At 37.2% G+C, this 22,740-nt stretch overlaps 1 protein-coding gene across 8 annotated transcripts in view; it reads left to right on the forward strand.

Moving 5' to 3' along the window:
* Positions 1 to 15,844: 15,844 nt before the first annotated feature.
* Positions 15,845 to 22,740, forward strand: part of RAB28 (RAB28, member RAS oncogene family) — a 91,291-nt gene continuing 84,395 nt past the window's right edge. For all 8 annotated transcript variants that reach the window (XM_082462007.1, XM_082462006.1, XM_082462011.1 and 5 more), the window contains exons 1-2: positions 15,845 to 16,152; positions 20,981 to 21,077. In XM_082462007.1, the coding sequence (XP_082318133.1) occupies positions 16,078 to 16,152; positions 20,981 to 21,077 (172 nt within the window). In that variant the 5' untranslated portion in view covers positions 15,845 to 16,077. The remainder of the gene's footprint in view (positions 16,153 to 20,980; positions 21,078 to 22,740) is intronic.

Here is a 22,740-nt window from a genome sequence, read left to right on the forward strand (position 1 = left end):
TGGATTTTCCATCAATAAGTATTTTTGTCATTGACTAAAAAAAAATTGATATTTTGGGTGGGAGCTTTGGAGAGGAGAAGCTGGAGTCTCTTAGCTTAGCGTATCAGAGACAGGTATGGTCCCCTCAAGTACTTCAGCTTGACCTGAACTACTGGAGTTCAGCTTCAACATAATTACAGCACAGCAAGGAGTCCCTTCTGGAAACCAGCTGCTTGATCAGGGATTCATTTATCAGGAGGATTATGACTCCAAACATTTTTCTAAACTGTTGTGGCCATTTAAAAAGGAAAAAAAAAGAGGAGTCTGGGGAACTAATTAGGAAGGAGTGGCTCCCCTCCGAGTCTTGACCTTAACCCCACTGAGAAAGTATGGAATTTACTTTACCTAAGTAAGGAAAGAACATAAATAGTTGGCAAAAATGCTCTGTGGTATGAGTTCCAGCAAGTCATGAATTGGCCTGTTACAGACAGGGAGAGAAAGAGGAAACAAAACACAAGAGAAACTCCAAAAACTTTAAAAGTAACAATTAAATGTATCATTGTAACACATTATTATTTTGTACTTTCCTGATTACAAGAAAATAAACCAATGTGAGTCTGTGATTAGTATATAAAATGTAACATGAAAAAAATGTTTTTGGTCTTTGTCAGGTTATGAAGTGTTACCACAATGAGGCTGGGTATCACTTTCTATTATTCCATTTAGTAGATTGTGTTTTCTCTATCTGCATTTTAATGTCTTTCATTAGTTTTGGAAAATCCTCAGGCTTAACCTTGTAGAATATTGTTTCTTCCACATTACTTGCTCCTCTTTCTCCAACTCTAGTTGTGTTACACCTTCTTATCTTATTTTCCATGTTTCTTAAACCCTCTTTCATTTAAAAAAAATCTCCTGATATATTTTTTGTTACATTCTGGGTAATGTCATTATTTCTATCTTCCAGTTACTGAGCTGTTTCAAACGTACTACTTAATCCATTCACTAAGATTTTCATTTCAGTGATTGTAACTTTCACTTCTTAAAGTTCCATTAAAAAAAAAAAAGTGTAATTTCTTGAAAGTCTTAGTTTTATGTTGGGAGGACTTCAAATAGTTTGCAAAACTGCTAGAAGCAGAAATTTAGCCTCTTTTCAAGTCTGTCTCTGCTGTATTAAGTAAACTGTAGGATAAATGAAGATATAATAGCTAGGAAGTTCAAATGAACAAAAACAAGTACTTGTACCTCCTTGTATAGTCTACAGAGTTCTTTAAAATACTGGCATTTAATTTGATCTTCATAGTACTCTTGTGAGGTGCTTACTCTTATTTACATTGCTGAAGCTAAGAGACTTAACCGAGGCCTCCAAGCTAGTAATAAGTAGCGCTGAAATTAAACTCATGTTTTATGACTCATTTTATTCCATACTTTTCCAGTATATATTCTTAAACAATTTTTATGTTTATGCCATGGAGTAATAGAGTGTTGGGTAATTAGGGAAAGGTGTACTTTGTTCCATTATATCATAATTAAACTTTCTTTGAAAAAAGCTACTTAGGTTCAGCCCAAGATAACTCAAAATGTTTCCTGAGTAGGAGACAGTGGATTTTCAGAATAACTTTTTTCCTGCCTTATTTTTTTCATTTCCATGTTTCCTTACTTTTTCTTTCTATATTTCTACCCCCGTTTTTAGGGTCTTACGTTCTGTAAAGCAATTAATAAATTGCAGTTTATAATAATTTAAGATCTACTACTTTTTAGTTTGTTGGATCACTATGACGATGAAATTAGATCATGTATATTCACGTTCCTCATAAAGTGTCTGGTTCCCAATGGGCACTCAAAAAAAGAGGAATTCTTTTAAATGCAAAGATAGCATAAATACTAATCCAATGAAGTCATAATTCCACTTTGTATCCCTCACAACCTGTATCAGTCAGGGTTCTGCAGAGAAACAGAACCATTAGCGTGTGTGTGTGTATGTGTGTGTGTGTGTGTGTGTGCACGTGTGCACGTGCACGTGTGTGTGGAGAGAGAGACAGAGAGAGATTGACTTTATAGAATTGGTCCACGTGATTGTGGAAGACTGGCATGTCTGAAATTTTTAAGGTAGGCCAGAAGGCTGGAAACTCGGGCAGGATTTCTCTGTTGCAGTCTTGCGGTAGAGTCTCTGCACCAGGAAACCTCAGTGTTTCAAAATTAACCATCATACAGCGTGTAGTATTAATCCATGGCTTTTCACATTCAGGGACTATATCAAATGTTTTTATTGAATTCAGTTATATTTTTAGAAAAATATTTCTCACATATCACACCAAAGTTTAATTTATCCATATTTAGTCAGAAAGCTTACTCTCTGTTTACTCACCTTCCAAAAAAGATATTTTTAAAATATTAGCATCACTGGTTTAACTGTATAGCTTGCCATGGTGACTTTGTTTTATAGGCAAAACTCATTTGAATATTTATATTCTAATGTGCTTATTTGATATCAAAATGAGACACTTTAATAATAGGCTCTAACATAGATTTGTTGCTGTACTAAGCATTGTATGCATACATATATTATTGGTAAGCTTTATAACAACCTTATGAAGAAAGTATATTACTATAATCTCTATTTTATAGATGAGGAAACTGAAACTCAGAATTTAAATTACTTTTTCAAGGTCATAAACATGACTACAAATAAAAATCAGATCTCTTTGAATCTAGGCCAGTGCTTTAACCACTCTGCTTTCATAGCTCTTAATGTTCTTATGATACTAATTTATTTTAGTTATAATGACAAAAGCACTGAGAAAACTTTAAATACATTCTGAATCAAAATATTTGTGTACCAATAGATTGGATTCTCCATATACGTAAGGAGAAATTTAAGTCTTTTTCATATGAACTTTGTATAATGAAGATTTAAGTGTTGAAAGTCAGCTTCTTAACTGCTTTTCAGATTTCGTTCTCTCCTGGAATTTTTTAAAGTACAGTTTCTGAAATAATGTTTTATACAACATTAGTTCTATATGATATCAGTAAAATATTACTTTGGTCAAATAAGTTTGGGAAATTTTGAGTTAAAAAAGTCCAAAGAGAGTGCTTATTGCAATATTTCTCAGAGTATGTTATGCTCAAGTGCATTGTCACTTTCCAAAACTGGGGTAGCTATAGCTGTTTCCAAACTTTATTTGAACAGCAATTCATGGGACTAGTGTCCCAAAGAACTTGCTTTTGGGAAATGCTATCCCAAAGTTAAGATAATATTTTATAATATCATCTTACTTGTCTGAATGTCTGAAACCTAATTTTCAAAACATAGATAAACCGGAAACCCAGATGATACAGCTAAGGGGCCATCACAGGTAAAGCAGTTATGCTATAGAGGAGAGCTGTGTAAAACAAGGTTTCTGAAGGGGTCAAAGTAAAGCATAGTATGTCTTGGAGAACATTTGTACCACCGCCAGTCCATGGAATCTGGAAATGCAGAGTTTCCTTAAAACTCACTGAGTTCTGTATGCTATTTCTTGATGGTCAGGGAAATTCACATCCCCAAAGCTTCCACAATCAAGTTTCAAATAATATTTTGCATTTATACCATAACTTCTAATTTTTCAAAACATTTCCACATGTATTACCTTATTTAACCATGCCAGACTCACTGGTAAGTTGTGATAGGTCTGGTTTTCACAGCTGTGGAGGTGATTTGAGAACTCTCCTGCTTTACAAATTTTGGGTTTTGTCTGGAGCTATGCTTTAGGAATCAATGAAGCACGTCCCCAAGCAATGAGGCAGAACTGTGGACAGCTGGGAAATTGAAGCTCACACACCAGCCTGGGGTTCTTTTACAAACAAGAATTTTTTTTTTCTTTTCAAACAAAGGCTCTTAGATGATTATGAAACTAACAGGTTTTCTAAATTAGTGGAATCTTCCTATTACACAATAAAGTTCTCATCTGCTCACTGTGAAAAGGACTGTAGGTAACTATCTAGTCTTTTGCTGTTATTCATGTATTTTTTCATGGTTTTTTTTTTTCTCTGATTACAACACACATTCATGTGCACTGTAAAAAATTCTTAAAATACAGGGACTGGGCTTCCCTGGTGGCGCAGTGGTTGAGAATCTGCCTGCTGATGCAGAGGACACAGGTTCGAGCCCTGGTCTGGGAAGATCCCACATGCTGCGGAGCAACTAGGCCTGTGAGCCACAACTACTGAGCCTGCACGTCTGGAGCTTGTGCTTCGCAACAAGAGAGGCCGCGACAGTGAGAGGCCCGTGCACCACGATGAAGAGTGGCCCCCGCTCGCCGCAACTAGAGAAAGCCCTTGCACGGAAACGAAGACCCAACACAGCCATAAATAAATAAATAAATAAATAAATAAAAATACTACCTATGCAATGCCTAAACTTATTGTTAAAAAAAAAAAAAAAATACAGGGACTTCCCTGGTGGTGCAGTGGTTAAGAATCTGCCTGCCAATGCAGGGCACAGGTTCAAGCCCTGGTCCGGGAAGATCCCACATGCCGCAGAGCAACTAAGCCCGTGTGCCACAACTACTGAGCTTGCGCTTTAGAGCCTGCAAGCCATAACTACTGAGCCTGCCTGTCACAACTACTGAAGCCCACGTGCCTAGAGCCCGTGCACCGCAACAAAGAGTAGCCCCCGCTCACCGCAACTAGAGAAAGACTGCATGCAGCAATGAAGACCCAATGCAGCCAAAAATAAATGAATGAATAAATAAATTCATTTTAAAAATTCATAAAATACAGAAATATATAACATGCAAAGTGATAGTTCTCTATAATCTTGCTACTATTAATGGCTATAAATAACTTGGCTTATATTCTTCTAGATTTAATTTTACTATGCATTTACTATCAACCACATATGTGTATATTTATAATTTTAATTTAAGAATAACATATAGAAAATTGCACTAATTTTAAGGTTATATCTTAGTGCAGTATAAGAAAGTGGACAAACTCATATCTCCACCAGATAAGAAACTGGACAAAGTCATATTTCCACCAGCCAAGTAAAAAAAAAAAACAGAGTGATTCCAGTACTCTGAAAGCTTCCCTTGTGCCCTGGTCTTCATCATTACCCACTTCTTCCTCCCCAGAGGTAAACATTGTTTTGACTTCTAATACCATAGGTTTTTTTTTTTTTTTCAACTTTATATAAATGGAATCATGGAGGATGTACTCATTCATGTCTGGATTCTTTCATTCTACATTGTATTGATTAGACTTCTTCCATATTGTAACATGTAGCAATTTATTCATTTTCATTGTTGCATGATACCCCATTGTGGGAATATACCACAGTTCAATGGTTGATGAATATTTGGATATGTTCCAGTTTTAGAGTATTATAAATAATGATGCTATGAACATTCTTGTGCATGTCTTTGTATGCCTCTTGCTTGGATAGACACTAAGAAATGAAATTATTGGACTATAGGACATATATATATCCAACTTTAGTAGATGATACCAAACAGGTTGCTGAAGGGGTTACAGAAATTTATACTCCGACCCGCAGTGCATGGAATGTTAATGACTCCACATCTTCAACACCTGGGCAATGTCAGTCTTTGTAATTTTATAGCCATTCTGGTGAGGGTGTAGTGGTAGTTCATTGTGGTTTTCCTTGGCATTTACCTGATTATTATTTCTTTCCCACTGTCTTTGTGCCCTTCCGTCCAGATATTATCTTCTGATTCATTTTCTACCTTATTATTTCTCTCTTCAACTGTGTCTAACCTGCTATTAAACTTACTCATTGGGATAATTTCCGTTATTATGTTGCTAATTTCCACTTGGTTCTCTTTTATATTTTCAACTTCTTGACCAAATTCTCAGTCTTGTCGTATAAACCCTTACATATACCAGCTATTTAACGACCATGTTTTATATCTCCATTATCTGGATCTCTGTGGGTTACTTCTATTGTTCACAATTTCTCTTGATTTTCAGTCACCAAGTCTTGCTGCTCATATACCAAGTTTCTGATTGAGTGCTAGATATTGATGATGAAAAACTGTAGAGATAATTTGATACTCCTGCAGAGAGAATAGAGATTTGTTTCCAGTAGTTCACCCAGGAGCACTAGCAACCCAGATCATCTTAGTTCAATGAGGAACTGAGGTAGCACAAAAATTGGCTTCAATTTCTGTGGAGGTGATGTATTTCCAGTTCACCCGCCCTAAGTCCTAAGATGTAGCTTTTCAGGAACTTCTTAACCCAAAGAATGGGGGTTGGTTTATAAAGGTTGCTCCTTTGTAATGTGCCTTGACCTTCATTGTTTGCCCTTTCTTCTCCCAGCTGTATGAGACTGTGAAAAGTGCTACTTATCCTGTCTCTCAACTCTGCTCTTGAACCAGCAGATACCTCCTGGGGAGAGTGGTCCTCAATGCTGGCTTCTGATCTTTGGGCTTCCTTCCTCTTAGCCCTATAATTACTCATGTCATAATGTGGTAATTCTCTGACAATTTCAAATAGATTAAAAAAATACTATGTGTAGCTTTTCTAGTTTTCCTCATCTAATCTATCTTTTGTGGAAGCTTATATGATCCTAATGGTGCTTTTTGCCACATGAATGTTTAAAATTTTATGTACACATATTATAAGTATTTAATTTTTTGACTGAGCTTCATGCCGTGCTTACATGAGTCATTTCCACTCCAGGCTATAAATATTTACCTATTTTTTTTCTAGTTTGTTATGGCTTCAAAAATGTTTTAATTTCATGTGGAATTCACTTTGGAGTAAGGGATGAGGTAGACTTTAGTTTTAAAAATTAACACCATGAGCATCACCGTGTTTTCCCCACTGATTAGAAATAAACTTCCCCCCTTACTATCTGCTTAATTTCTTGATATATTGGAGTATTTCTAAACTTTTCTGTTGAAGGAACCCAGCTATTTATTCCAGTACCTATTCTACATAATTTTAATTATGATAGTTTAATAATATTTTAAAAATCTGGAAGTTCTAACCTCTTTCCAATACTTAAAAATTAGGCAGTTACCACTTATTTTTCTTCTAGATTTAGCTTTGGACTGAATTGTGTACAAAATCTGTTTTAGTCAGCTTGCACTGCCATAACAAAATACTGTGGACTGGGCAGCTTAAACAACAGAAATTTATTTTCTCACCATTTTGGAGGCTAGAAGTCCTAGATCAAGATTTAGCAGGGTCAGTTTCTGGTGAGGGCTCTTTTTCTGCCTTGCAGATGACTGTCTTCTTGCTATGTTCTCACATGGCCTTTTCACAGTATGTGTGGGTGTAAAGAGAGATCGCTTTCTCTCTCTCTCTTCTTGTAAGGCCACCAGTTCTGTAGGATTAGGACTCACCCTTATGATCTCATTTAACCTTAATTATCTCCTGAAAGCCCTGTCTCCAGATACAGTCACATTGGGGGTAAAGGCTTCAACATATGAATTTGGGGGAAGGAGATACAATTCATATGTTGAAGACTTAATCCCCAACGTGACGTTCTTCTCCTATTCCATCCACATTCTTATTCCCATCTTGAGGTTACCATTAACTAGAATTTTAGGTTTACTATTATCTTTTTGGATAATTTTTGCCATATATGTTCATACATGGATGTATATACATTTAGTTTTGAGCTCTTGTTTTAGAGCTTTATAAATATGGTATCATGCTCTATGTAATCTTTCACGATTAGCCTTTTTTACTCCATATTATATTTCTAAGGTTAATCCAGGTAGCTGTAATTCATTTTTCCCTGCTGCATAATATCTCCATATGTGAATATTCCAAAATCTATTCATTTTGCTGTTGAAGGACCTTTGGATGATTTCTCAAATGAAATGAGCTTATGAAAATTCTTGTACATTTCTTCTGGTGCATTTATGTATGGGATTTTTCAGGGAATATATCTAGGAGTAGAATTGCTAGACCCCAGGTTAGGGAGATCTTTAACTTTACAAAATAATGACAAATTGTTTTCTAAAGTGGTTCCATGCATTCTCCACAAGAAATGTATGAGTTCCTGTTGGTCCACATCCTCCTCAACAATTGGTGTTGTGTTGGTTGTAAAGGTTTTGTCTTTAAGCTCCAAACCCACCTTCTGTACTGACTTAACTAGTACTCTGAAAACGACATTGCTTTTTTTCTAGCTTGCTTCCTTTTAGTTTTTGCTAATGGCAAGGGGCACTAGAGGGAGTTTGGAAAGTAGGAAGAGACAGAAGGGGCTTTCTTTTCTGTTTGTGTGATATTTTCCAATCGATGTTCTTCCAACAATGGCATTTCACCTCAGTAGCAGAAGCTGGTTATAAGGGTGGTTATTTCCAGTTTCCAGCTTTTTTCTACACTCCTAGAATCAGCCTCATTGTACTCACTTAGAGGCACCAAAAGCAGTGGGACAGTTTTCTCTTCTCAGAAGTGAGTCCCAGCTCTGTGTAGCCCCTCTACTGATCTTCAGAAGCACAGCCAGTAGCAGCTAGTGGAGCTCCTTCCTCAGAATTTTGACTCTTAGTTCCTTGAGTCCTTCCTCTACATTCCTGAAGGACAACAGCAGTGAGGCAAAAGTCTGAATCCCACCTCCTCAGGCCTTCTCCTTCAAGTTTTAATGTTAGGGTAGCCCCTAACTTCTTCCCTTGGTTCTTCAGTGTTAGGGGTAGTAACTGCTTCCTATAGTAACTAACTTTGTGTTACTGCAGTGTTCCCTTTCTGTTTTTTATTTTTATTTTTATTTTTTTTCAGTCTTTTAATACCACAGAACCAATTCCCTATGTTAAATTCTCTCTGATGACATAACTATGTGGTTTCTATTTTCTTGGCTGATAAAGATATTGTTGGACTTCTTAATTTTTGCTAATGTACTGGATATAAAATGGTATCTCATTAAGCTCTTTTTTTGTGTGTGTTTCTCCAGTTATATTAAGAAGATTGAACGTTTTTTGGATAAGTTTATTGAACATACATGTTTCCTTTTCTGTGAAATGCCTTTCATGTTGTTTGTTCATTTTTCTATTGGATTTTTTCTTATTGATTTGTACTTCTCTGTATATTCAGAATATCAATTGGTTGTACATTTTATGTATTGAAAAAATCTCCTAGTTTGTGACTTACACTTTCACTTTCTTTATGGTATCTTTTGATGGGGGAGTTTTTTATTTTAATGTGAATTCCTTTATATTATTCTTTATTGTTAATTATTTGGGTCTTGTTCAAGAAATCCTCTATCCCAAGATAAGAAAGATAGTCACCTCAAATTATTTAACTTCTGTTTTTCACATTTAGATTCTTAATTCCACTGGAATTGTGTGTGTGTGTGTGTGTGATGAAATGTAGGAATTCCAATTTCAATTCTTTTCATATATGCTTTCCAACTATCTCCCCTTTTTATCTACTGTCATATATAATCTGTCATAGATCAAAGTTCCAAGTATGTGAGAGCCTATTTCATGGCTCTCCATTTTGTTATAATGGTCAGTTTGTCTATTCCTGAAAGAATAAATACACTATATCTTAATTATTATAACTTTATGTGATGTCTTAATATCTGGTAAAGCAAGTTTTTTTGTTCTTTTTCTAGAATATCTTTGCAATCTTGGATCTTTGCCTTCCAGATGCATCATTTCAAATTCCATGAAAAATTTTATTGGAATTGCATTGTCTCTGTAGATCATTTGGTAGAACTGATATAATTACAATATTGTATTTCTATGCATAGACATGCGATAGCTCTTCATGTATTTAGTATTTATTTAATTTCTTTCAATGTTTTGTAATTTCTTTCCATACAATATTTTAAGATGAATTCCTAGGTACTGCATGATACAGTTGCAATTGTAATTAGTATCTTTTAGAAAAATTATATTGTTTGTTGATGAGCTTTTCATTTCTTGCCCCTTCCCTTAATTTTCCTCACGTGTTTATTCTTTCAGATAAAATTTAACATTGTCTGTCAATGAAAAAAAGTTAGGGAGGTTTTGATTGAAAATGAGTTTAATCTGTTTGTGTGGAACTGACATCTTTATAATGCTGAACAGAACACTACGTGAAAACTGAAGTTTCAGTAGAGACCACTAGATACAATAGGTGAAACACTCCATGAGCAAATCAACAAATGTAGATGTTAAAAAGGTATATCCAATAGTCAGCTTCATGATTATTAAATGCTCCAATCATCTCAAGATTATAAAATGTAGACAGAAGAATTTGTGTGTGTGAGGAGAGTGCTATTTGTGAACTGTGATTTCCTTTGGAGGAGGGGTGCTAAAGGGCATTATTCATAACATCCCCAAACCTGAAACAATCTCAATGTCCATCAGCAGCAGAGTAAATAACTAAGTTGTGGTTAATTCATATGATGGAATAGTGTACAGCAATGAAAAAGTACAAACTACTGCTATATATAATAACATGGATGACTCTCACAGACATAATATTTAGTGAAAAGAGCCACATACCAAAGAGTACATATTGTATGGAGTCTATTTCTATAAAGTTCAAAAACAGGTAAAACTAATTTATAGTGCTAGAGGTCACAATTATAGTTACCTTTGAGGAGGTAATGACTTGAGAGGTGGCACAAGGGAGCTTGCTGGATTCTGAATTGTTCTATATCTTGATCTAGGTCATGGTTACATGCACACACACACGTATATATGTGTGTGTGTGTATATATATATATATATATATATATATATATAATCAAGGGAGAAGAGAATTTCAGGAAGCGAGGCTTATTTTTGCCCTCCAGGAGTTTAATAAATCAATAAATTTTGGGGCTCATTTCTATATTCTTCTTAGGTTTTCAGCAGAAATACAGCAATATCAAGTGTACAAGCTGGGAACATGACCATTATTTTCCCTTACTCAATATTTTTTTTCTTTTTTGTTTTTTTCTTTTTCATTGAGGTGACATTGGTTTATAACATTATACAAGTTACATGTGTACATTATATTTTGACTTCTATGTATACTACAGAATGTTCACCACTAAAAATTTAGTTTCCATCCCTTACCATACACTTGATCCCCTTTAACCATTTCACCCTCCCCCTCCCCACCACCCCCCTCGCCCTGCCCCTTCCCATCTGGTAATCACCACTCTGTTCTCTGTATTTACGTGTTTGCTTTTGTTTGGTTTGTTCATTTATTTTGTTTTGTTTGTTTCTCATATTCCACATATGAGTGAAATCATATGGTATTTGTCTTTTTCCATCTGACTTATTTCACTTAGTGTAATACCCTTAAGGTCCATTCATGTTGTCAGAAATGGAGCGATTTCATCTTTTTTTAATGACTGAGTAATATTCCACTTGTGACATTTATCTCACATCTTCTTTATCGGTTCATCCATTGATGTGATGAACACAGGAGTGCATATATCTTTTCTTAGTGTTTTTGTTTTTTTTGGATAATAGCCAGAATTGCTGCATGGGGGGTGGTGGTGGTGGTGGGATGAATTGGGAGATTGGGATTGGCATATATACACTTATATGTATAAAATAGATAACTAATAAGAACCTGCTGTATAAAAAAATTAAATTAAATTTTAAAAAAAAGATTAAAAAAAAATACCCAGAACTGGGTACTTCTAGTCTTAATTTTTTGAGGAATCTCCAAACTGTTTTTCATAGTGGCCGCACCAATTTACATTTCCATCAAAAATGTATGAGGGGGACTTCCCTGGTGGCGCAGTGGTTGAGAGTCTGCCTGCAAATGCAGGGGACACGGGTTCGAGCCCTGGTCTGGGAGGATCCCGTGTGCCGCGGAGCAACTAGGCCCGTGAGCCACAACTACTGAGCCTGCGCTCTAGAGCCCATGTGCCACAACTGCTGAAGCCCGTGCACCTAGAGCCCCGGCTCTGCAGCAGGAGAAGCCACCGCAGTGAGAGGCCCACGCACTGCAACGAAGAGTAGCCCCCACTCACTGCAACTAGAGAAAGCCCATGCACAGCAACGAACACCCAACAACGAAGACCCAATGCAGCCAAAAAAACCAAAAAGTTAACAACAAAACTGTTACCAAAAAAAGTATGAGGGTTTTCTTTTCTCCACATCCTTAACAACACTTGTTATTTCTTGCCTTTTTTGATAACAGCCATTCTAACAGGTGTGAGGTGATATCTCATTGTGGTTTTGATTTGCATTTCCCTAATAATTAGTGATCTTAATCATATTTTATCTTTATTTCCAAATCCATATTTACTTAGAATTTTAGTCCTAAGCTCTGAATCTTCAAAATTATGAAATATTGGAAAAAAGTGAGAGAAAACTGACGGATGACTATTGGATTTGTTGAGATGATAGCAGAGATCCATGGTTTTTTAAATCAGTTTACTTGCTGATCCACTTAGTATTTTCTCATATTCATTAGTGATGAATAAAAATGTTTGGATATTTTTACTCTTTATCCCAACCATTGGCTGTTTTAGTACCTTTTTTACCTCAATCTGACATTTTCCTGTTGATTTATTAAATTTTTATGTTCCTCCTTGTGTTACTTTCCTGTGGTCATTGTAATAAATGACCATAACCTTGGTGCTTAAGACAACATAAATTTATTCTCTCACAGTTTTGGAGGCTGGAAGCCCTAAATCAGTGTTCACTGGACTGAAGTCAAGGTGTTGTCAGGCCTGCACTCTCTCTGGAAGCTCCAGGGAGAGAATTAATTCCCAGCCTCTTCCAGCTGCTGGTGGTTGCCAGCATTCCTTGGCATGTGGCTCCATCACTCAAGTCTCTGCTTCTGTGGTCACACTGCCTTCTCTTTTCCTGTCTGGGTCAAACAGAAAACAGGGACTGGGACCTGATATCTTTAGTCTACTATACCTCCCCACCAAATTGCAAGTTCCATGGGAGCAGAGCCCTTGTATGTGTGTGCTCATTGCTCAGAAGAGTTGGGAGCAAGAATGCCTGGCACACAGTAGGCATTCACTTAGTATTTGTCAAATCAATCATTAATTATAGGGAATCAATTTGAAGACCTTCCTTTAGAGTCGGGAATTTCTGTTTTATTCCAGAAGTCACATCCAATACCATTAGTTGGAATTTTTAGTGAAAGACTTCAGCTCATTTCAGAAAGAATATTCTAATAATGAGGCCTATCCGTCCATAGTCCAAGTTACTTCATGAGGGAATAAACTCCTTGAATCAGGATATATTCCAACAAAGTTTGTTTTGTCACCTGTTAGGGATACTAGAAAAGATATTTTAAAGTTAGGTGGGAAGGCGGTTTTACAGATAGCAGACAGGTTTATCAGACAGGTGTAACTAATCTTACTTCTTTCTATCTAAAGAACCCCAATTTTGGGGGAAATTTCCAGAATTCTTATCTAAGGTTTTTTTTTCCCCTGCATCTCGCAGCTTGTGGGATCTTAATTCCCCGACCAGGGATTGAACCCGGACTCTCGGCAGTGAGAATGCGAAGTCCTAACCACTGGACTGCCAGAGAATTCCTTCTAAGCACTTTGTTAAGGTATTAGTTTTAAGACCACTGAAAAAGTTTCCCATTTCTCTTTAATTTATATATATATATACACATACATATATATATGGCTCCTAGTCTTCAAATCTAATTTTCAACCTGGAATCTTGTGCAAAAGAATGCAATTGGCTTTTTGTTTCTTGTAGCAATACTGTCTCAGGGATGAATCCATATCCAAATAAATGATGTCTCTCCATCAAAGCCGTTGTCCAGGAAATTGGTGATTACAAAATGCAAAGTTTGAAACCACACATGAAAGTCACTTAAATGACCTTAACTAAACCTAGTTTTTAGCCAAATATTTGTGCCAGTTGGGATGTTTTTGTCTGCAAGTAATGGAATACATCACCAAAGTACCTTAGATTTATTCCCCATAACAAGAAGCCTGGAGGTAGGGTGTTGAAGGCTGTAGCTGCTCCAAGAATTATGTCCTCACCCAAATAATCACAGCAAAGGAAGGAAGGGGGAGAGCCTTCCTTCTGAGTCTCTTTTTTTCTTTCTTTTCTTCTTTTTTTAAATCAGAGAGGAAAATCTTTCCCAGATGTCTCCCAAAGGACATCCTCCTCTGTCTCATTGGTCAAACTGGGTCACATAACCATTTCCATTAAGAGTGGAAAAGCCAATTGCTGCCACATTAACTGACCTCGTGGACAAGAAGGGGTTAAATCTGTCCTCATTAGAAACAGATTCCTCAACCTAACATTTACAATGGACTTTGCAAAGCTCTTTCACTTAACTTTTTCTTCTAATTCTCATTAACACATCCAGTGATGTAGAAAGTTGTTGTTGATGGTGGTGGTGGTGGGGAGTAGGGAAAGAACTGGGAACTGGAAGAACTGGAAACAACTGGGTGTCAACTATTGTGGATAACCTTGTCTACAGATGAAGGGACTGAAGCTCTGCATAGGAACCCTGTTTAAGATAACCTGGGTAGAAAGCAGTGATGCTCCAATATGGACCATGTCTAATGGTGACGATGAGGGTGCTTATTATATGCCAGGCATTGTGCTGTGTTACTTTACAGTGATTACTTCATTTAATTCTCAACGCTATGAAGGAGGTAGTGCCTCTATTTGATAGATAAGGAAATTGTGGCTCAAGGTCGCACATCTAATAAGCGCAGGTCTGTGATTAGAACTTCAGTGCTGCTGCCAGGGATGGGTACTTCTTTAAACTGTACTGCTTTCCCATTTGAATTCCCATATTCTGCTTTCCCATTTGAATCCCCATATTCTTTCTAGGACTACTGCCTCTGAGCTAAGCTTTTTGTGACTTAAGCTTCCTCATCTGTAAAATGAGATAGTTCTGCCTACTTTATAGGGTTCCCATGAGGAGTGAACGTGAATCCACGAAAAGTAATTAACAAGGAGACAAATATAGTAGGCCGGCATTAATATTGTGGAATTTATCTCATTATATTGAAATTTCCAATTATGTCTTTTACCTATGCTACTAGACTGCGATCATCCATCCAGGACAGTATTTCCCAAACTTTTGGGGCTCAAGGCCCCCTCTACACTCTTAAGAATTATTGTGTACCCCAAATAGTTTTTGTTTATGTAAGTTGTAGCTCTCATCACTGCATTGAAATGAATACTGAGAAATGTTTGCTCCCTTAGCTGTCAGAGTGATATACACATCATGCATCCTCTGGAAAACTTCTACATATACTTGTGAGCGCATGAACGTGAGAAAGGAAAAAATAAATGAATTATTAGGAAAATACTTTTGACTTTATCGGGACCCTCAGGGTTCCCTGGATCACACTTTGAGAACTGCTGCTCTAGCTTAACTGCTTCGTGAATGATCAGATTCCGCTGTTTGGACGAGGAAACCCAAGGTCTGAGGAGGAAACAAGGCAGCACCAGAGCTACGTTCCACGCCTCGCGCCGCCCGGCAGCCTCGCTGCACAGCAGCTACGTCCTTAGCAACCGCCCCCTCCTCCACCACGCCGCCGCTCTTCCCGGGGCGCGAACCCCGGCGCCCACACTGCTCCACAGGCCCCTCCCCTGCGCGCTCCGCCTGGCAACCGGCGTCCCCAGCGCCCTGAGGCAGGCCCTGCCCCGCCGCCTCTCCTCTGTGTCCTCGCTTCCATGGCAACCGCGGCGCGCGGCCATGGCGTCACCCCACCCCTCCACCTCCTCGTCGGGCTAAACCATTCGCTTCAGGAACCTTCACAGGGGGAGATGGAAACAAGGGAATTTAATAGAACGTCTGCGCCCTACTCTGTCCCCGTTTTTCTACCTAGCTTAAGTTATACACATACTTTTTTTCTCTTGCCAGCTGTCCCTGCGAGTGTGGCGCCGTGTCTCGCCTGCTCGGTTCGAACGCCTCCTCTTCCCAGGCCTGCGGATGGGTCGGCCCGCCAGGAAGGCTAGCGGTCGGCGCGGGTTGGCACAGATGCGGGGAAGCGCGCCCGACGTCGCGCTCAGGGGGTGGGGCCGCGCGCAGGGGGAGGGGAGGTGGGCAAGATGGCTCCCGCTGAGTGATTCTGACCGGATACCTCCGGCGGCCGCTGAGACACCGGGACGGGGGGTGCTGCCCCCACTGCCGCCCTTCTTCTTCTCCCCCGCCCCCAGAGACCCCCTCCTTCTACCTCGGTGGGGAGGGAGGGGAGGTGGGCCTGGTTCCTGGGACAGCATGTCGGACTCTGAGGAGGAGAGCCAGGACCGGCAACTGAAAATCGTCGTGCTGGGGGACGGCACCTCCGGGAAGGTCAGTCCTCGAGCGGGCCCGCCGTGCCAGGCCTGCAGGAACCCCGGCGCGGCCCTGGCGCCCCCCAGCCTCCTCCCCGCCCCTCGGCGTCGCCTTATGTCCCCGAGCCCCGGGGCGTCTGGGCTTGGGCCCGCGAGGTCGTGGCCTGGGGTTCGACACTAATAGGCGCTTGGTGAAGTCCGTCGAGAGCTGTCCAGCTCCTCTTAAATTAAAAAAAAAAAAAAAAAAAAAGTCATTGCCTAACCTCTGCCTGGATCGCGAACTCCTACTTCTTCAAGACACGAGCCAGTATCGCCTCCCTGGGAAGCTTTCCAGCTTCTCGCCTCTGAGGACTGGCAAGGATCTGCCAAGGCATCTTACCTCTTTATACTTTAGTCCAGGTCGCACTTTGCTCCTTTCCCCCCGTTTACCGTTTCTGATGGCTCCACTGTACTGGGAGCTCCCAAGAACTTGACGCTGGAATCAGATTCCCTGGGTGAGAGAATTGGGGCTCCATCACTTACTGGTCGGATCATTGGAGGGCAAATTGCTATCCTGTTTGTACTTCATCTGTAAGATGGGTATATTGATAGGGATCTCCTCGAAGGGTGAAGTGTGCAAATCCACATTAAATATGAAAATCTACATAAAGCTTTCATAACATGGTGTGCACTCAGTAAACGTTAGTTGCTGTTTTAGCGCATCATATCTGTTCATCTCTGTTCCCAGCACAGCACCTGTCAACACAAACATTCATTCAACAAATATCTATTGAACTCCTATTCTGGGCTGGATGCTGAGGGCAGAGCTGCTAGCATGACAGAGTGGATCATTGCCTTAAAGTCTGTCTTTCAGTGACAGTTGGTTGAATGAATGAGAGTGAGTGCGTGAGAATATCTGGCAGCCAGTCCCCTTACCTCGTAGGCAGAGGTCTTTAACCCAGGGTTGTGGAGCTCCTGAGATGGAATAAACATTGCCCGGTGCTTGCTCTTTGGAGATGGTCCGTAAGATCTTAAAGGGTTCTTGATCCACGCCCCAAATAAGGTGAAGAGCCTCTGCCCGGCCAACCTTCACACCTGTCGCTCCTATCAATGGCGCCAACACTGTTTCTGGGAATATTGTTAGAGTTTGTCTCCTTTCTTCCATCCGCTTTCCCAACTAGAGGCTTCAGAAACGCTGGTTATTATTGTTACCAGTTTACCGTTTTCGGCTTCACGTTTTCGTGTTCCTGGTGTAGTTTGGACCCTGGTTCCAATGGTGACGACTGCTCGATACATCTTCCCTGGCAGTTGGCACTGCACAGCTGCTCCTGTCTTTCGTTCTGAGATTTGAGTTACTAGGGCCCTAGGGAAAGGTGTCATTCATATGCAGGATTTGGAGGATTCTTGTTAATTTCTTTCTTGCCATCCCTGATATTTTGTTATTGATTTTTATTATTGGGGAAAAACAACAATATGCTTTGATTACTTTTAAACATTTTGAGGAAGAAAAGAACTTGGGATCACTTTTCTTTATAAAGTATTAATTATATGACTTTTTGTACACTTGTAACAACTTTTTGAATGGATGAGTTGTTTTAAATGAATCAACATTGTTTCTAACACCCTTATTCAGTAAAAATTTTAAGTTCATTTTTATAGTTTTTTCATCATTCGTATTTTCTTTTGAATGTCTTCTAATTTTTCATTTCCTAAATCTTTTTATGGTCAACTCATAACTGAATTTATGTCCTGTTTAAAACTATAATGACTGTCTATAACACTAATACACTTATAAAAAGACACAAAAATTGTCCATTATCCTACATTCTATCGTAATTCTTTAAATTTTTGTTAATTTTTTTTCCCAGTATTCATCCATTATCATACATGTATTTCTCTGTTGAAATTTGTTCATAATTCCTATCTAGGTTTTTCATCTAGCCTGTCATACATTTTCCTCTTGTTACTAATTTAGTGTGAATAATTATGATTTTTCATCTCTGTCAAAAATTTTATCTAGTGTACAACAAAGCATATGTTTTTCCTTCTATATTATTGAATTAGGATTATCATTCTGCTTCAAAGGATAACAGTGATACTGTTTATGGCGTTCTGATTTAGTCTTTGTCATCTTGACTAATCTATTTTAAAATTGTAAAGATTTTTTTCTGCCAGAAATTTCTGGATACCAGCATCAGAAATCTAACCTTTTTTCATTATTCATATATCAGCTTTTGTTTTTTTCCATACCCTATTCAGTTTTCAGATTATAGCCATATTATTGGCAGCTACCAACATTCCCATTCTATTTCTTTTATTGTCCTTTTCTATTATGAATTCAGCCTCTCTTTCATTCTTGCTTGTAGCCTGATTTAACTCCTGGCCATTTTTTCTAGTATCAGTTTTTCTTGCTAGTTCTAACTCAGGGCATGTTTATACACCCTTACAAAAGCAAGAGAATATTGAGATGACCACTAACAGTTTATTCAAGAGAAATTTAGCTCCTCCTGCTATTAACACGTGTTTCTATTTCTTTCCTGTTTTGAGTCATACTTAGGATTTTATTATATACTTAAGATTTTTTTTGAGGCAAAATATTCTTTTATGGTGTCTTTTCAGTATTAGTAAATGTAGTATGGTTAAAAATTGTTAGCAAAAGTTCACCAAACAAAAAAACTATAAAGAATCAGAAAAAAAAAGTTACAGATATGAAAGATGGTTGTTCTCTTCATAATTGTTTAAAAAGGGTATTTATACAATGACTTCTGAGAAATTATTGAATGAGAAAGATAGCGTAATATCTAGATAATTGAAGAGGATGTGCCTCCTTCCCACTGATTCAGTTGATTCTCTGTTTAATTTTTATAGTGAGATGTCTGGAGATGGTATAAGAACCCATTTTAATATTCTTTGTTCGCAATGACCTATACTTTTGACAGATTGTACTCTATTCCAATTGAAAATTCTAGCTTTATGTTTGCCTCAAAAGTGTGAGGCTTTCAAATTCTAGAAGTCCGATTTTTAGGAAAAGAAACACTAAGCTGAAGTTACATGTGCCTTGAGTTTCTCTTAGACTTATAAAAGTGTTTCAGCCATCCATATATTAAACATTTTGAAATATCTGTAATAGTATAAGTAGTGTTAATTATTTTTCTCTAGAACTCTGAGCCTTTTCACAGATGATTTTGTGCTCTAAGTTAAATAAGCTCAGTGGCATAAACAAGGCTAAATGAAAAAAGATTTAAAAAGGAATGCTTACTTTTTTTTTTCTAATGTCTTAGTTTTTATATTATCAAGGAAGCCAAATGAATTTTCATTTTGGTGTAGTGAGTTTATTTCTCGGAGTCTAGCAGGACATCTTTCTTATGGTGCTCAATAAATATTTGACCAAATATTTTAGTGGTTTCTTACAAATGCTGAGTATTTAAATATTAAAAGAATTGGAGTTAGTGTGTGCAAATTGCCATTTATATGAAAAATATGGTTCTTATGTCAAAGGAATTTTAGGTCTTTTTGTTTAAAGGAATTGAAGTTTGGCCAAGTTTTCTTTTGCACTACTGTACTTATGTTGTAATTAATTATAGTAAGCTATCTTGGAAATTTTATCTTAGTTTTCATTATTTAGGAGTTGACATCTAATTTTAACTTTCAAAATAAGAAAGAGCTATTTTTCCTTAACTTTAGGAATCTGTCTTGAAGAGCATAAAAGCTTCATGAAACTCCCTTTCTCTTCTTTTTGGGGAAGTTTACAAATAAATAAATAATGCATTTAAAATGTTTAAGAAGCTTTTGAGTTATTGAGTTATTTCAGTTGTTACTAGATTATTCTTTTGCTTTGGTAAGAAATGGTACCCTAAAGAAACTCTAGAGTTTTGAATGTAACTTAGAGTTGTTATTTAAAAAATGTAGATATATATTTGTTCTGGTTATAGTATTCTTTTGACTTTTAAGCTTTATGGTTCTTGGATGGAATATATTTATTTTTGTCTGCTTAATATTAATCTTAAAAATATCAACTTCTTAATTTAAAAGATAAATATTATCAGTCATTTTATAGAATCATTTTCATTTAACATTTAAAAAAAATAAATTTATTTATATTTTATTTTTGGCTGTGTTGGGTCTTTGTTGTGGTGCGGTGGCTTCTCTTGTTGCGGAGCACGGACTCTAGGCGTGTGGGCTCAGTAGTTGTGGCACGCAGGCTCTAGAGCGCAGGCTCAGTAGTTGTGGCGTACGGGCTTAGTTGCTCCATGGCATGTGGGATCTTCCCGGACCAGGGCTCGAACCCGTGTCCCCTGCACTGGCAGGCGGATTCCCAACCACTGCGCCACCAGGGAAGTACAACATTTTTAATGTAGAGAAAAATTAGACATGTTTCTTGGGGGGGAGAAAGAAAGGAAATTCTATAAACAGGCTTTCCTCTCCTTAATTAGTTCTACTTCTTATTGGCTGAGGGCACAAACTACTCAGATGTTTAACCTCAGAAATGAAACATCTCTGAAAGTTGAACTGATATATAGGGACATATAAGATTCAGATCTTTGATCATGTTGTTTTAGTTTTCTCTGTTGATAATTCTCAAATTCTAATTTCCAGCAAGGAGTAGGGAGCTTGACAATCAGGGGATTTAAAGAGATTTAGCCGATTAGTCTGTTGTTGCCACTGATAGCTGGTTGGCAAGTGAAATTTACCTGGTGGAATGTTAAGTTCCTCTTCCCCTTGTAACTGATTAGTACTGCTTAAAGTTGCTTGATGGATTAATGGGAGTATAAACATTAAGATTACTTAATAAGATTTAGTAGTGATTTTATGTTTACATTTCTAAAACAAAGACATTAATTTTGATATTCTGTGCATCAATTTTTTAGACCTCCTTAGCTACGTGTTTTGCTCAAGAAACTTTTGGGAAACAGTACAAACAAACTATAGGACTGGATTTCTTTTTGAGAAGAATAATGTTGCCAGGTAAGAGACTAAAACATCTTAACATAGAAAATTGTCCATATCTGACAATAAGAGAGATAAGCAGAAATGTGTAAAATAAATTTTGGGGCTGTTTGTATGTGAAAATATATGTAATCAGTAAATCTATCTTAGGGAGGTTAACTTTCATCAGCATCTACCATGAAGACATACTGTCCATGTGTGTAAGGAAAAAGTTCATATCCTCCCCACTCTCCCACTGTTTTTGACCACTGCACATTTTTTGAGGATAAACAATAGTTGCTTATAAAATTCTAAAGTTAAAAACAAAATCAAATGCCATATAATTATCAACAGGTATTGTATGAACTAAATGTGAGAAGACTGGAAAGGATTATTTTTTTAAATATTATTTTGATTAACCTCTGCTTCAGTTTTTTGTTTGAGAGAAAGTTGGAACAGAAGTATAATGTAGCTATGGAACTTCTGTGCTCTAATATGTGAATGCTGTTTTATGCAAGGCAGCATGAAATTGCTGGCATTTAATAGACCACTAAAATTTAGGGTCCCTAGGCACTCATAAAAATACAGTTTGAGCATTCAAGATGTTTCAGTTCACCATGCAAAGAAACTATTTAGATGCCAGTTGCAGCACATTTTGTGGGAAATACAGGGAAATAATAACAAAAAAAGAGTGGTTTCTGTTTTAAGTTAGTTTCTGAACAATTGGGGCTTTAAAATGCTCTGTCTATTCACTTGTGCTTAAATTATATGTTTAAAGTATTTTATTAAAAGCAGTTTATCTTGATTGACTTCATAAACTAGTCCATCTTTCTCCTCTCTGAGGAAACACATTTGAATAAAAACAGTTGCAAGTGTAGTGTCAGATTCATATACTGGAACGTGAGTGATACAGTGGGAAGCGGTTTAATAAATTATAATATTTTTGAAATACATTAACCTCTCAAATACTACATCTATCAGACAACTCTCTATGAATGTTTTAGAACAGCTAATAAAAACTCTTGGTAATTGAAGGTATTCTGTATACCTCACTAGTAATATACTCTCTTATATTTTGTGATGGTTGGTATTCGGCTACCAATGAAAAATAAATTAGAAGATATAGCTTAAGAGAAGAATTCCATTTTGCCATTACTAAGTTATTATTCAGAAAGAGATTTAATGAGAAACGTGTATTTTGTTTCATTTGTATTTTCTTTTAATGTATTCAAAACTGAAAATCTCATTTTTATTATTCTCACTCTTATGGATAGGTTAATACTGCTTTCAGAATATTTACAACAGTCACTAGTAGAATACATGTACAAATCACATAATATACATCCTGAAAACTTATTTTGCAACAGTTTTTTCAGAGATGCCAGTTGTACACAGAGAGCCTCAAAGTGTATTTAATTACTGACTGTTTTGTTTTCGATGCTAATTAGCAAAAGCACTAACTTTCTATATTATTAATATTATTTAATTTTTCTGATTTTTCAGTTCAAAGACTTAAGTAAAGGAGCAAGCACCTACTCAAACATTAAAAACATTTTAAGACTGGTTTTAGACATTTTATATATGTAATATATATGATGATTTCTGATTTTTTGCACAATACTACCGATTTTTAAATTTTGATGACTTTGTAAAAAATATTTGGTATTTTTGAAATCCAAATTTATAATATGATATTTTAGAG

Source organism: Balaenoptera physalus, assembly GCF_965194825.1.
Source record: "Balaenoptera physalus genome assembly, chromosome: 5".
Lineage (NCBI taxonomy): Eukaryota > Metazoa > Chordata > Mammalia > Artiodactyla > Balaenopteridae > Balaenoptera > Balaenoptera physalus.